The sequence below is a fragment of the Dermacentor variabilis genome, chromosome 3 (assembly GCF_050947875.1).
Source record: "Dermacentor variabilis isolate Ectoservices chromosome 3, ASM5094787v1, whole genome shotgun sequence".
NCBI lineage: Eukaryota > Metazoa > Arthropoda > Arachnida > Ixodida > Ixodidae > Dermacentor > Dermacentor variabilis.
In genome coordinates, this window is record NC_134570.1 from 150,727,312 (window position 1) to 150,742,204 (window position 14,893).

Below are 14,893 nucleotides of genomic sequence, written 5' to 3' on the forward strand. Positions count from 1 at the left end.
TTACCTACTGGTCCAACTTTCAGTTATTTAGCATTCTAAACTTCATCTACTGTATTAATTGGCGGACGCCCGCACCAACCACGGGTATATAAGAAATGCTTTTGTGAAAGCTTGTGCTTCAGGATGCGGAGCCTATTTCTCTACCGATTCAAATGACAAGATTAGGAAATATATCTGTTCTGCCAGTTCATACAATTAAAGCGTGCCAGAACTGTGTAATGCACAGTGTGCTTTTGGAAAATATATAATTTCGCTGTGCAGGGTTAACCAGAAACAGCGACGTTGGAACCTTATATTTTTTTATCTAGAAGGCCACAATGGCTATGAATGACTTCGTTTTAAAATGAGCCCTCACAGCGGTGAAGGTACCCTTCGCAAAATTGTATACACTATTTCGACGAGCCCCACCACAGCTAAATCGATAGGGCCCATTTTTATTCCATCGCATGGTATGTACACAGAGTGTTGCTAGTCAGTGGATGGGGGCGGGTCATATCAGTGTGGCGCAGATTAACATTAACAACCTCAAAACGTGTCGTTGTTCCTTTATCTGTGGCCGATAAAATGACATATACTTAAAACTTTAATCTCGCTCCCACTGGGCTACGCCACTGGTCGCTTCGCCCCCCTTGGCAGGAGCCCTCTACATCAAACGTGGTACTGAAGTATACGAAACAAGTACAAGTACTACAGAAGTAAAAAATATAATGCAGCCTTAAAAATGCTTTCCCACATCAAGACCGCAAAACCAGGAGCGAGAGGCTTTTCCGCAGTGCCATGAAAGCAGAAGAAAAAGTTCGCTATTAAATAGATTCTGCATCTCCTACTGTTATCCGTTAGTATAGTGTTATGGTTATTGTAGAATGTTCCCTCAATATATACAAGTAATCAAGTGTAAGCAACTCGCCAACCAGCACGTGTCAGTGCCCAAACTAAAGTCGGTTAAAAAATGAAAATGAAGGTCAGTCTCGAATATCGACGGCTAGCCATTTTGGTATAGTAGCAACTAGAGCTAATTAATAATTAACGTTAGCAGCGTAAGGAGCAAGGTTCAAGCTTTTTTGCTTATGTTACTTATTGATGAAACGTGAAATAGTTCGAATAGCTTCACTATAAACAAATGCTCCATCTTGCTTCAATATCCTGCCCTAATTTCATTGAGATAACTCGAAACATAGCTTAAAGAATGCCGTTATTGACGTAGCAGGTGCGTTCTGTAGTTGACGATAACCATGAAACTGTTCACGGCGCATCATGGGCTGTTTATTCACACCTGCCAGAATGTTGGCTTATCTTCCTTGGCGGGTACGCGCCCTAAATGTGTAACATCATCATCATGTCAAAGCTGCAGGCCTTCCTTCCGAGGAAGTGCGTGGTTTACCACGAAGGGGCCCTGCGGTTACTCGCCGGTACTGGAATCACGTATGGGCGACGGTACAACAACAGGACGTCCACTGACGCGACCGCCCAAAACTGTCTCGTTTGGCAAGGTTACCATCTACGAGTTTCCACGGGTGCAAGGCTTTGCCTCCGTTCCCACGGAGGGTGGAATGACTCTTGGTAAGGGCTTCTTTTCAATAATGCGCAACGTCAACGTTTAAACCAGTGCACACTGCGAACAACCTATACATAAACCCAGTCATAATCCGCCAAATTGTAATTCCTACTTTAGTTACTCGCACTTCTCCCATATGTAACGCATATACAAAAAAGCGACGTTAGCTCCTCTTCTCTTCATACCCTTTCCGAGACGTGTCAGATATTCTCGCGAATAAGTACTGCGCTGTATTTAAGCATGTGTGTGTTTGTGTTCACTATTGCACATTTGTTTGTCCGGCTATGTTTTTAATGCGAGCTCTGGCTCCACTTGCTATTATGCATCCAAACCAACTATACCGTTTGTCACCTGCTGTGGACGCATAGTGAATCTGGCGTCGCCTGCTAAGTTTGAGGTCGTTGGTTCGGTCGGGGCCGCGGCGGCCTTATGTCTATGGAGGCGAAATTCAAAAAAAAGGAAAGGACGCGCCTTGGCTTAGATTTTTGTGCCCGTGCAAAAACTCGAGGGGCTCGAAATTAATTCCTACACCCCACTACTGTGTGTGCTTCACATTGAAATGCTGTTTTTGGCCGGTTAAATGCCAGAGTTTATTATCTTTCTCCCACTTTTCTCTTGTTACGAACTCGACCTCGCCGCCATTATTGCATGTCTAGACATGAGTGTAAACCTCTGACACCTCCTGTTGCAGTGAAATGTGCGCCGAATTACACTGACATGTGCCACCGTGCCTTGTACTACTTTATGAGCTTGTGGCTTAGACGGCGATTCTGCCCCATTGCGAACGCGGGTGCCGAGTTCTATGCCGGATTATGGGCCCAGCGTTGCGCGCTGAACGCTGGAGCGCTGGACTGGTGCAACATACAGGAAAGCACAGGTTACTGGTACAAAAAGTAGCTCAAGAGCAAGAAAGACGCGATGCCGGGCTGCCGTATGTGCTTTTAAAGAAAGCAATAGAGCAGTCAAAAGAAAAAAAACAGCAAGAAGTACTCTTCATACTGGTATTAGCCATACTTTACGTGAACATACGCGAAGTATAAGCTTGCGCGGTTGCTGAGCAATGAGCCCTAATTGATGTTTCCGAATGTGTAAAAAAAGAAAAGAAAAGAAATACGAACTAGAAAAAACAAGGCGCTAATGCGTTTGCGTGTTTTCGTTCAAGAGCATAGCTCTCCACACAATCAACAGGTACAGACAGACAGACAAAAGTTTGTTGACAAGGTCCTGCGAAGCCCCGCCCTAGGGCAGAGCTGCGGGTCACTCCCCCGTGGGGCGGGCAGGCCGAGCTTAACCGCCGCATCGTGGGCTCTCTGGATAGCCCAAGTTTGTCGTGAAAGTTCTGATCTCTGGATGGCAGAGCTTCATTCTTCCTCGTGATGCGATTGGGTCCCTGTAACGAGGGGCATCGAAAGAGCCTGTTTTCTATATTGCTAACATCCGCACAGTCGTGGCAAGTAGAGCATAAAGCCTCCGAAGTGATTGTATACATATAAGAAAAAGGACGAGTTCCTATAGGACTTTGTCTGAAGCATGCGTAAAGTGCACGCCAGAGATCTAGCCAGTTCGCTATGAGTGGTAAAATAAGTCCTCCTACCCAGATGATTGTGCTTAGTGATTTCGTTGAAAGTAGTGAGAGTGTCCCGAAACTCGAGAACTGCGGACTCCGAGCTCGTCCCTGCTCCCGCGGGGTGCGGGCGCTTGGGAATGGGCGATGTCATTGAGATTGGGCAAGGAGTCAAGGTGGGGGTCGAGGTGCGCCGGAAACAACGTGATGGTGTGCAGAGGTCATCTTGCCCTTGAGAATCTTGTGAGTCTCCTCGGCGATCGAACCTGAAGCAAAAGCCCTGACCGCTGATCTCGAGTCAGTGAATATTTGTGTTCTGCTGTTATTTGAGTGCTACAGCAAGTGCGACCTGCTCGTCTCTAGATGATATTAAATGCTTCAGGGAAGCCGCTTAAACAATTTGTGCGCTGTGATCAATGAGCGCAATGGCGTCGTTAGACGACTGTTCATATTGGGCTGCGTTGACAAAACATACCGACTGGGGATCGTCTTTGGTACTCTTGAGGAGGGCGAGGGGCTCTTGCCCTGCGTCTGCCTACGTTGTGTTGAGGATAAACATTGCGGAGAAACGGAGCGACTCGAATGTTGTCCCTTTCATTTTCTGTGATTTGATATTTCCTTTCTTCCATGAGGATAGGGTTGATCCCAAGAACCACCAAGATCTTCTTTCAAGACTGGGTACAGGACAGACGGGCCACTTGGACCGACTCTCCAGTGCCTCGATTATCTCGTCCAATGTGTTATGCACTCTAATTGCATAGGAAGGTCAGTGCTAGCCCGTAACGAAATGCCTAGTACACTTTTCATTCTTTCTGATGAACATGTTACATTTTTTCTTATTTTTTTTCTTAGAGGTACACCAATTGTGCACGCCTGCCACATAAACTGTATAACTCATGACGTAGGCGTGGAATAATCTGAGGAGCTTATCTTCCTGAAGCCCTCCACACCTATTCAAGACTGTCGATGAGCCTGATCATGTTCTCGGTCTTGCCTGTGAGCTTGTTGAGCGTCGTACTGTACTGCCATTGGATTCGAGGAACATGCCCTGGACCCGAATGGTGTCTGCTCTGGGGATGGTACAAGCACTTGTAGTATAGAGTTTGACGTCTATTTTAGATAAGTTTCCAGCCTCTAGGTGGGGGACCTCTCCTGAATGGCCTGTAGAGGAGGAGCTCAGACTTGCTCGTTTGAAATACAGCCTCCTGTAAGCCTAATTCCACATCTACTTTCCATTATGCAGTGCACCAGATTGTGATGTCATCAACGTAAAGCTAGAGCAGATCAGCGTAGAGCGTATGATTGATCGCTTCTATGTTCGATATCCTTTGCGATAGTTTCTTCATGGAATATGAAAAAACAGTGGTGAGACTACCACTCTTTGTGATGTGCCTCTCAGACCAAAACTGAAATTGTCGGACTTGAGGTCACCGATTTTGAGTGCGTTCATGCGACCGCTGAAGGACGAGCTTATCTATCTGTGGAAGGCCTTTCCCAAACTGAGCTCCGAGATGAAGTTCAGAATGTGAGCAAAGCACACATTGCCAAACGCCTTCTCAAGTTCTAGGTTGAAGATGCCTCTTATATCTCTTGTGGTGCTGTCAACGAATTGACACTTTATGAGCTTCATCACGTCATGCGTTGACAGGGCCGCACGAAAGCCGATCATGTATGGAAACAATCCTTGTTTCTAGATGGGTTTGGAGATGCGATTGTGCATGAAATGTTCTGCCACCTTCCCCACGCACGACATGAGTGAAGTGGATCTGAGGTTTGCGAGACTCGAGGGTCTTCCAGGCTTTGGAATGAGGATGACCGAGGCCATTTTTAGGACTCCTGGACAATCCCTCACTCTCACATTCAATTGATCTCCTCTGTCAACCATTCTATGGAGCCTTCATCATAGTTTCAGAGGGCCCGGTTGGGGCTGCCATCAGGACCAAGGGCCGACCTGCCATTTAGATTTGGGAGTGCTTCCCATTCATCGTAAGACTTGAAGCGGTTATCTATTTCGGGGCTAGATGGGTCTATGTAGGACGGATAGTCTTCGACACTCGAGTAGCCCACTGGCTGATACTTGCGAGCGAGTCTTTCGAGTACGGTCTTTACTGTATCTGATTGCGATGCACCGTGTAGAACCTTTGCTATCTCTTGTGTTTGGTTTGACTTGGTGTTGATATGAAGCAGATGCTTGAGTAGGTTCCACTGAGCTCCAAATCTCATCTGGCTATCCACCGAATTGCAGACCTCATCCCACTGTTGTCTTCTCATGGTTTGATAGTGATCTTCTATAGTTTTGTTGAGCGGCACGATATTTTTTCGGAGCCTTCGGTTTTGTTTCCGCCCTTTCCATCTGTTTAACAGTTGTGTTTTAGCTTCTAGAAGATTAGCGAGGCGGCCATTCATCCTGTCCACCTAAAGTTCAGTCTGCACTTTCTTTGTCGCCGTCCTGATATTGTCTTTTAACTGTTCAGCCCCCTACTCCAGACCTGTGTTTGTGCTCGCACCCTAATCTTGCGAAAGTAGTCACAGTCTGTAATAGTGAACTCTTTGAGGTCCCCGCTTCTCGCGCTGACGGAGGTGGCCAGCATATTGTTGTCGCTGCCTACGTCCACGTGGAGGTTAGACCAAAAGGCCGACTCTACATTCCGTATGAAAAAAGAGGTCAGGCATGGTATCCCTAGAGGAGGAATTGCCGATCTTGGTCGCAAAAGCCGGATCTGCAATAATTGGGAGGTTATTATTGACTGCGACTTGCCGTAGGTCAAAAGCCGTGCGGTTAGCTAGTGAGTACCTTCATGCTTGATGCGGAGCGTTGGTGTCTACGGCCACCAGGAATGGGAATGTCCTCGCCTTGCTAGTGCCCCTGTTGATGATTGCCGCGAATCTTTGCCTGAGGTGTTGGGGTGTGCTGTATATGTTAAATATCAGTATACTGCTCTAGAAATGTCCACTGGGGATGATTTCAACGAGCAAGTGTTCAATTTTATTGGATTCGAGATTGAGATCGTGGACTCTGAACGTACATTTGCTTGTGACTGACGTGCTGATGCGCCTTTTTGTATCACCATGCTGAGTATGTGATTTATTGCTCGCTAGGGTGACGGTATCTGTGAGCGTTTCTTGTAAAAGGATGATATGTGGCTTTTCCGGGTGGGTGCGAAAGAGCTGTTGGAGGACATTCCTTCTAAGATCGAGTCCCCTACAGTTCCACTGCCAGAGATTATTTACCCTGTGTCAAGAGTTACAAGCGTAAAGAAAGAAAGAAGACGAGAAAGATGGAGTGAAGCGAGCGCGTGGAGCCGCCATCTTGGAGTAGCGGCGCGCGCAAGGAAGGACGTGGTGGCCACGGTGCAGCGTTCGAGAATACTGCCGTACATCGCTTCTCTGGGTCCTGCCCCAGTTGCTAGGCGACGCATCGACGTCCCGCCCGAGTACCAGGCTCGGCGAGCAGATGTCCGACGTGCCCGGAACTACCGGTGGCCTGGACCTACCTGCCAGGACACGTCAGCGTTTACGCCGCTGAGCGTAGACGTGCGGAGGCTGGCTGCAGCCAGTCATCGTCCCGTCTAGGGAACTAAGCTGGGCCGGCGCGCTCCGGGAGCGCCAGCCGGCGCGAGACCCGCTCTGCCGGAGCGCGACAGCTCCTCAGCGACTGTGCCTTCGTCACGTTGGCCGGGGCATCGGTGACGCCGGACACCAGCGACGACTGAAGACGACCAGACTGCAACGACGGACCACAGAACGGAGGACGCCGATATACAGACCGAACAGAGCCGGTACTCTAAGCGCCCATACTGTAGGGTATAGACGATCGCCGCACAGACGTTAGTAAACGCGGTAGTGCGAGCGTAAAGCTTGGCAAGGGAGGACGCATTCCCTGTACAATAAGTGTCGAATGTTACCGTGTGCTACTGCTGCTAAAATAGCCAATTGAATGAATGTTGTGTGTGCTGCACCTTGCGTACATGTGCTCCTTGCGCCCGCTCAAGCTTGCGTACCAGGCGTTAACATATGCGTGACAACATTGGCGAGCCTGCCAGGATCCCTTTAACTTCGTCACGTGCCTCGGGGTGTCTTGAGCAGCGGAATGAACCTTGAACGTTTGATGACGGCTGGAAGTGCCGCGGGCATGTCGGCCGAAGCTATAATAGCGCTGTATCACGAGGAACAGAAGTGATTAAGAGAAGAACGCGCACAGGCGCGAGAGGTTGCGAAGGAAGCGGAGGAGAGAGCGAAAGCTGCGGACGGAGCGTGCATAAAGGAACTTGATGTAAGAAAAAGAGCTTACGGAAAAGAAATTGCAGCTTCGCATGAGTAACAGTGGAGAACAGGTAAGAAATAGGAGCTTAGACGTGGTACCTCAGAGAATAGCGACAGTGTTTCCCCAAAAGCTAATCGCCCGAACGGCGAGATGACCTAGATGCCTATATACAGTGTTTAGAGCAAATAGCAACTGGACGACGCTGGCGGAAGAGTGACTGGGCGATGGGATTGAGTATGTGTCTTGTGGGGGAAGCGTTGGCCGTGTACAGCCGGATGTCAGCTACTGACGCACTAGATTACAAGCTGAAGAAGGCTCTCCTACAACGCTTCAGACTAACGGCCGAAGGTTTCAGGGATAGATTCCGTAACTCCAAGTCACACGAAAGCGAGACGGGTCAGCGATTCGCCGCTCGAATCTCTAACTACTTTGATCGTCGGTTGGAAATGGCCAACAAAGAGAAGACCTTTGAAGTCTTGAGGGACAACATGATTGCGGAACAGTTCCTAGCATCATGTCATCAGGGCGTGGGAATATTCCTGAAAGAGTGCAACTTGAGGACGGTGGCGGAACTATCTGAACACGCCAACCGCTATTTAGAATCCCAAGGCCAAACGAACTTGGGAAAGGGGAAGGAAGATAAGAAGATACCAGATGAGAGACAAGAAACTTGGAGCAACATCAAATGTTTTGTTTGTGACAGGTTAGGGCATCGGGCTGTGAATTTTCCCTTGGGTCGCACTCACAGTTCGACGTTTAAGTGCGAGGGGTGTGGACGGCATGGACATACAATACAGACCTGCCGAACTAAGCCAGAAAATAAGGCTGCCTGCATTCTTGCGAGCGATAGTCCCATTGATGTTGACACCACGCAAATGGAACAGAATGAGTCTAGCTACATGGCAAGCGCTGTCATGATGGCTCCGTGGTCGGAAGACACGGAAACCTCGATGCCAGTAGTAGTGGGAGTGCTGCAGGGACGAAAAGTGTCGGTACTAAGAGACCAACAAAGAGAAGTCTGTGTTTTTTTTTCTTACTATTATGCTGTGTTTTTTCTGTTTATGCTTTGTCCACAAACTCATGCAGATACGAGATATTATTGCCCTTGTTAAATAGCCAGAGTGTTACTATGACTTTTACACTTTACGTTTTCGCTGTATTGTATGCCTTGTACAGGGGGGCTCGGGCGTCCCTCAAGTGATTGTGTTCACTTTTTGCCCGGGCCTACCCGTATGGTTGATTTTTTGGCGATATAAATAAACTTCAACTTCAACTTCAACACTGGGTCAACGTTGTTCTAGTAAGGCAATCCATGGTGCCGGAAAGAGATATCACCCGCACAGAAACACCAGTTCGATTGGCAAATGGTACAGTACGGCGAATCCCTGTGGCTCGCGTATTGCTGTTGACACCTCATTACTGCGGTTGGATTGAAGCCCGGTGTGTAAAACAACCGCTTTACGATGTCCTTCTTGTGAATGTGCCAGGAGTTGGAAGAGCGGATGATCCAGATCCCCTTTGGAGTTTTCCCAATAGCCTAATTACAGGTAGGGCGGAGCCTGAATACACCGAAGCCGGTGGCAGAGACAAAGAAAGAAGTTCGGATCCGTATACCGGAGCACTTACCATATTGTTAGTGGAGGAAAGCACAAGGAACAAGGATAGGAGGGATGTCCATATAAAAAATACTTTAGGCTCCGCCATGGATATAGCCGCGACGGAAATGAAAAAAGGCATGAGGCGGACAGTACGCTGCGATATTATTTTGAAATGTCAGGGGAATGGGTCCAGTGTAAGAAGATCCGGGTCGTACATGAGTTTGAGAAGGTTGAAGAATTACTTTACCGAGTAGTCAGAACCCACGACGGAAGAGAAACACGACAGTTAGTAGTGCCAATGAGTTTACGAAGAGCTGTCCTCGAGGTCGCGCACGACACTATAATGGTTGGCCATCAAGGAGTATGGAAGACGACCAGCCGAGTATCCGAACAATTCTTTTGAACGTGCACGCAAAATGACATCAAACGGTTTGTGAGATCTTGCGGGATATGTCAGAGAGCCACACCAAAAGGGTTAATATCAAACATACCTCTAGGGACTACGCCTATTATTGAGAAATCGTTTCAAAAGGACACAGGAATGGTCATCACAGAGTTGGTTGCTGAAAGTCCATACCAAGCAGACATCCCAACAACAGAAATGATCCCTCAGATTGCGAAGGTGACAAGCATGATGTCTAAATTGAGCGTTTGTGAGAAAAGACGGGCTCAAGAATTGAAGAGCAATGGACGTGTCATCGCTGTGTCCGACAACTTTGAGAAGTCCTTGGCATGCATGGCTGGGTCCCGCGCCAACTCCTGGTGTCATCCAAATCATGAGGTCATGTCTCGATGAGGCGCCGGAGTCGAGAGCCAGGACCAGTGCACAGCTTCCTGTCTGGCTGTATTCATGTGAGACAATAACCGGTAGGCAGGAGTTCGCGGACCTCGTGAGTGAACGTGCCACGAAGGATATCACTGACATTGTTGAGTATGTTCGTTTTAGGTAATAACACTGAAGAAGTATACAATCATACTTGGAAAGAGGTTGCTGCGCGTGCAAATAGTGTTTAGAGCTTCCGAGGAGTCTTGCTCAAATACTCGCGGAATACAACGCTGTGTGAATGGTGCTGTCGTTGACATTGACGTATTGTTAAGACTCGGCAGAAACTTACGTGATGTGCGCGTGGGTGCAGGAAGTGCGGTGAAGTGCAGTGATGTGTGAATGAAGATACGGCGAAGTGAAGTTATATGTGGTGTAGTGCAGTGATGGGCGAACGAAGGAGCGGCGAAGTTATGTGTGGTGTGGTGAAGTGAGGTGCAGTGTCCGTGCAAACCCAAGAGGGGACAAAGGGTGAGTGAAGTTTTCGTGGAGCGAAAACTCGGAAAACAGGGGGGGGGGGCATTGTCAAAAGTGACAAGCGTAAAGAAAGAAAGAAGACGAGGAAGAACGATGGAAGCGAGCGCGTGGAGCCGCCATCTTGGAGAAGGGGCACGCGCAAGGAAGGACGTGGTGGCCAGGGCGCAGCGTTCCAGGAGAAGACGGGCGGAGATCGCCTCTCTGGGTCCTGCCACAGTTCCTAGGCGACGCATCAACGTCCCGCCCGAGTACCAGGCTCGGCGAACAGATGTCCGACGTCCCCGGAACTACCACTGATCCGGACCTACCTGCCAGGACACGTCAGCGTTTACGCCGCTGAACGTAGACGTGCGGATGCTGGCTGCAGCCAGTCATCGTCCCGTCTAGGGAACTAAGCTGGGCCGGCGCGCTCCGAGAGCGCCAGCCGGCACGAGACCCGCTCTGCCGGAGCGCGACAGCTCCTCAGCGACTGTGCCTTCGTCACGTCGGCCGGGGCATCGGTGACGCCGGACACCAGCGACGACTGAAGACGACCGGACTGCAACGACGGACCACACAACGGAGGACGCCGATATCCAGACCGAACAGAACCGGTACTCTAAGCGCCCCTACTGTAGGGTACAGACGATCGCCGCACAGACGTTAGTAAACGCGGTAGTGCGAGCGTAAAGCTTGGCAAGGGAGGACGCATTCCGTGTACAATAAGTGTCGAATGTTACCGTGTGCTACTGCTGCTAAAATAGCCAATTGAATTAATGTTGTGTGTGCTGCACCTTGCGTTCATGTGCTCCTTCCGCGTGCTCAAGCTAGCGTACCAGGCGTTAACATATGCGTGACACCCTCTCATGTGCTGCCATGGTGGGACGCAGTATTTAGCTTGTATTATAGAATGGTATGGAGTGCAGCTGCTGCAGACCTTTCAGTGCCGGTACTATTCAGTTTGTCCAGCGGCGTAATTGAAGCCGTTGCATAAATGTGGCGCTCCATATTAATGCATCTGACCCCTAGTTCTTTGACATCTTTCCGCGAGTATGTTGATTACATTTTGAACGTTTTCGAGGGATTCGTCAATTTTATCTATCATTTTTTTGCAATTTACGAACACTGGCGCTCCTGTCTGGGGCGTGAACCACCAACGCCCTCTTTTTGTGCAGATCATTGGCAATCAGTTCGGCTACTTGGATCTCCATGAGAGTTTCTGCCACAGGGGCCTGAGGGGGTTGAACTGTATCTCGCTTGCTAGCCTTTATGAATTCTGTAAGTTCTGCTGTAAGCTGCCCCACTACGTATTTTAACGAAGTGCTTTCTCTTTGCAACTGTGCTATCCATTATGCTCTGGCGATTGACCTCCTGTTACATTTTTCGGCAATTCCTTGACCCGGTCAGCTCATGTGGCACGATGATCAGCTGGTTCCTGGATCTGAACTACTGGTCCACTAAAACGAGTGTGGTCGTTGAGGCGGGAGCGTGTACTGGAGGTTTTGGGGCCCCTGGAAAACGAGCGTTCCGTGGAGCGTCCTCTAGAAGAAGCACAGTGCTGGCAGCCGCCATCCTCGCCGCCAAAGAATTGGGATCGGCTCGTGGATCTGTGAGAGCTGCTGAGGGCCGGCTTGAGAGGGTTGACGACCCAGTTGGTTGGTTGGATTGTTCGCGGTGGCACCGTTCTCTTCTCCATTGTCTCACTGCAAACAGAATCTGAAACCTTTGCTTACAGATTCGGTCAGTCGTGAGATGAGGGCCTCTGCACAGGTTGCAATTCGATGTGCGTTCGTGTTTGTCATCCGGGTTGCTCGCACCACAGCCGCGGTAAATTGCAATTTCAGACGTTGGGCAAACTTCGGCTCTGGGACCGAGCCTTCCACATGCATAGCAAATGTCAGGTTGTCTGCGATGCCGTGAGCATTTGATCAAACTGGGAGCGCATTTTACGTAGTCCGCGACTTTGAGTCCATCGAGCAGGATGACTGCCATGCTTGTGTTCTTGATTTTTCTCACCTCGAGAGCTCTTAGATTCTTGGGATGAATGATGAAGCGTTGGAGCTCCTCTCGCTCGCTGGTCGGATCAATGTCGCGAATAACTCCCCTGCATAAATTTTCAGGGGATACGAAATATGCACTAAGTTCTTAGCTTTCTTGCACAATAAGTACCCCTTTCACATCGGCGTAGGCCATGGTGTCGCGCTTTGATGCTGTGCTTGCCACTAATATATTTTGCACCGTGTTCAGACATATAATATGCTCCGCCATATCCACCTCCGTAAGCTTAGCGGCGGTACTGAGGACCTGGGCAACTCTCAGGTGGCCCATCTTCCTGATGTCCGGTCCTCCACGGGGACGGATTGACTCGAAAGTGCTGTTTCAGTAGGCGAGGCAGTCCGGAAGCAGTGGTTAGCCGTTCTTTAACACTCGCCGGAGCCTGGCTTTTATTGCCATCACTTGGCGCGTCGGTGGCTCGGCTGCCCTGCTGGAGCGGATCCTTCCGGAAGCGTTTTCGCTTGTATAATGCAGTGGTCAACCCAGCGATTTCAACGACTTTGTCGGGAGAGATATCCTCACCCTCAATTGCGATTTACGTAGCCGTAACCATGTGGCTTGAGCGTGCGGAACCGCTCCGAGCTTGCCTGCCGAGCCTCTCCCGGGGTGTGGTCGCACAGAAATGTCCTCCAAAGATAAAAAAAATGTCCCCGCGATGTTATAAACTTAGTATCAGCGTAATCGTTGCGACTTTAGGCGTCGATTGGTGCCAACATGTTCAAGATCGAACCAAATTTTTGAACGTAATCATGTAGAAAGCAGCAGAAGCAGATGTTGACATTACACTCTGCGAAGGTCGATGACCAGCGAAGGTCTGTATAGTGATTAGTATATTGATTGAATAAATACACATACACGTGACTTTGTAGTTCTATTGTAGTTATTTTATGTTGTTACCATAGTGATAACAGCTTTATGGTCACTATGCTAGATGGCCACGGGCTGAAGGATGATGCTGGAATTTTTTAAAGGAAATGTCATGTCTGTACGTGACCGAGGACGCGTAGCTGGTACATTGACATCTGTACAGCAACGAATGCATACCTATCCTCCTAGTGATATCCATGGTCCGGATGGGCATTGCGCGTACGCTTGGCGTTGGCGGCCGGTCGTCGTCGGCGGTCTCCTGCTGCCGCCGCCGTGCCCATCCTTGCTTCTCTTCGCGAAGGCAATCTTCACCGACACGCTGCTCTTCTTCGTCGGACGGAAGGCGGCTAGCTGACTATCCAGGCCCGTCGACCAACGCGCGCTCGGCGTTTGCAGCTTCTTGCCGCCTTCTCGCCGATTCCCGCTTCTGCTCCCGCCGTCGCTCTTGGAGGGCACGCTTCTCTTCCTCTGTGCGCAGAATACGCGTCCTACCCATAGCACGGCCCGAACGCGACTGCTGATAACATCGATAGGCAATGTTGATGTCAGAACAGAGAGGCGCACACATTCTTGTTCGGCACAGCTAAACAGACGCACGGAATTTCAACGTAATAGCGTTTAGGGCCCCATGCCGCAAAAATTGCGAGCCAAATTTTGCAAGCCAAAGAATTTGATGCAAGCGAAATTTTGAACCACGCATCTCTAACCACTATTTCACCAACAAAGTTGCTCGTACCTTATATTTCATTCTTTACAGTTATTCCTCGGAATTTTGAGAAAGGCAGCCTACAGACAAATGTAAGGGAAAAAAAGACTGACAGCGCATATCTTTTATGTTAGCTTTTCTCAGACTAAACTTTTGAAATTGCGGAACATTAACAGGAGATCGACACGCACAAGAGGAGGCGCTTCTACCAGAAATCTTGTCTTCGTGTATATTGCTCACCGCCAGCGTTTTCCGGTAAACCTTAAGGTTACATAAGCTGCAGTTGCAGGGAAGTGTGAAAAGCAGTCAGTAGTCTTTGAATGCTATCGTGTTCCATTCTGAAAGGCAATGCTTAAGCGTCCTGCAATTTTTTTCCCAGACCATAGTCATATGCAGCGTTGCTGTAAAAAAAGAGAAAAAAAAACAAGAAAGAGGGATCTTCAATCTTACATATGCGTGCACAAGCGGAGTTGCTCACGCACCTTTATTCCAAGCTGCGACATGAAAAAAAAAACGACTCTAAAATAGTGTATTACTTAGGAGAGGAGATTAGCATCTGACGACAAATCGTATCCAGCGTTTATTATTCAACACCAACTTCACTCCTTGCATACTGAGACCAGTGTGGCAAAAGCGCAGCCATCGCAGTTTCCAGTACACGAGTCAGCAAACTCCAGCGTGAATCAGTGCGTGTGCAACACACGCCAGTGCGTCGTAGCCGTGAAACCAGCGTCTCATCCAGTGTGATCTAGCTTTCTTTCAGTGATCTCATCGGTGTCCCAGTGATTTGCAACGAGCTTCAGCATCGTCAGGGTGATCCAATCTGAAAAAGACCCGCCGGTTTCACACTTGAAACTTACTGCAATAGGAGCTCTTTTCCCCAGTCTCGGTGTGGATCGGCGTGTGTGTGCGAACCTAATGAATTTTCCAGAGGGGTCAAAGGCCTGGTAACCGGACTGACAGAGATGCACGTGCATCAGTGGTTTTGACTGTTTTATTTGTCTA

General features: G+C 49.1%; 1 protein-coding gene across 1 annotated transcript in view; it reads left to right on the top strand.

The window, feature by feature from the left end:
- Window positions 1-1,370: 1,370 nt before the first annotated feature.
- The window catches only part of LOC142574809 (cysteine/serine-rich nuclear protein 1-like), a 38,580-nt gene continuing 25,057 nt past the window's right edge, over window positions 1,371-14,893 (top strand). Inside the window, exon 1 of the mRNA XM_075683819.1 lies at window positions 1,371-1,560. Within this exon, the coding sequence (XP_075539934.1) occupies window positions 1,425-1,560 (136 nt within the window). The 5' untranslated portion in view covers window positions 1,371-1,424. The remainder of the gene's footprint in view (window positions 1,561-14,893) is intronic.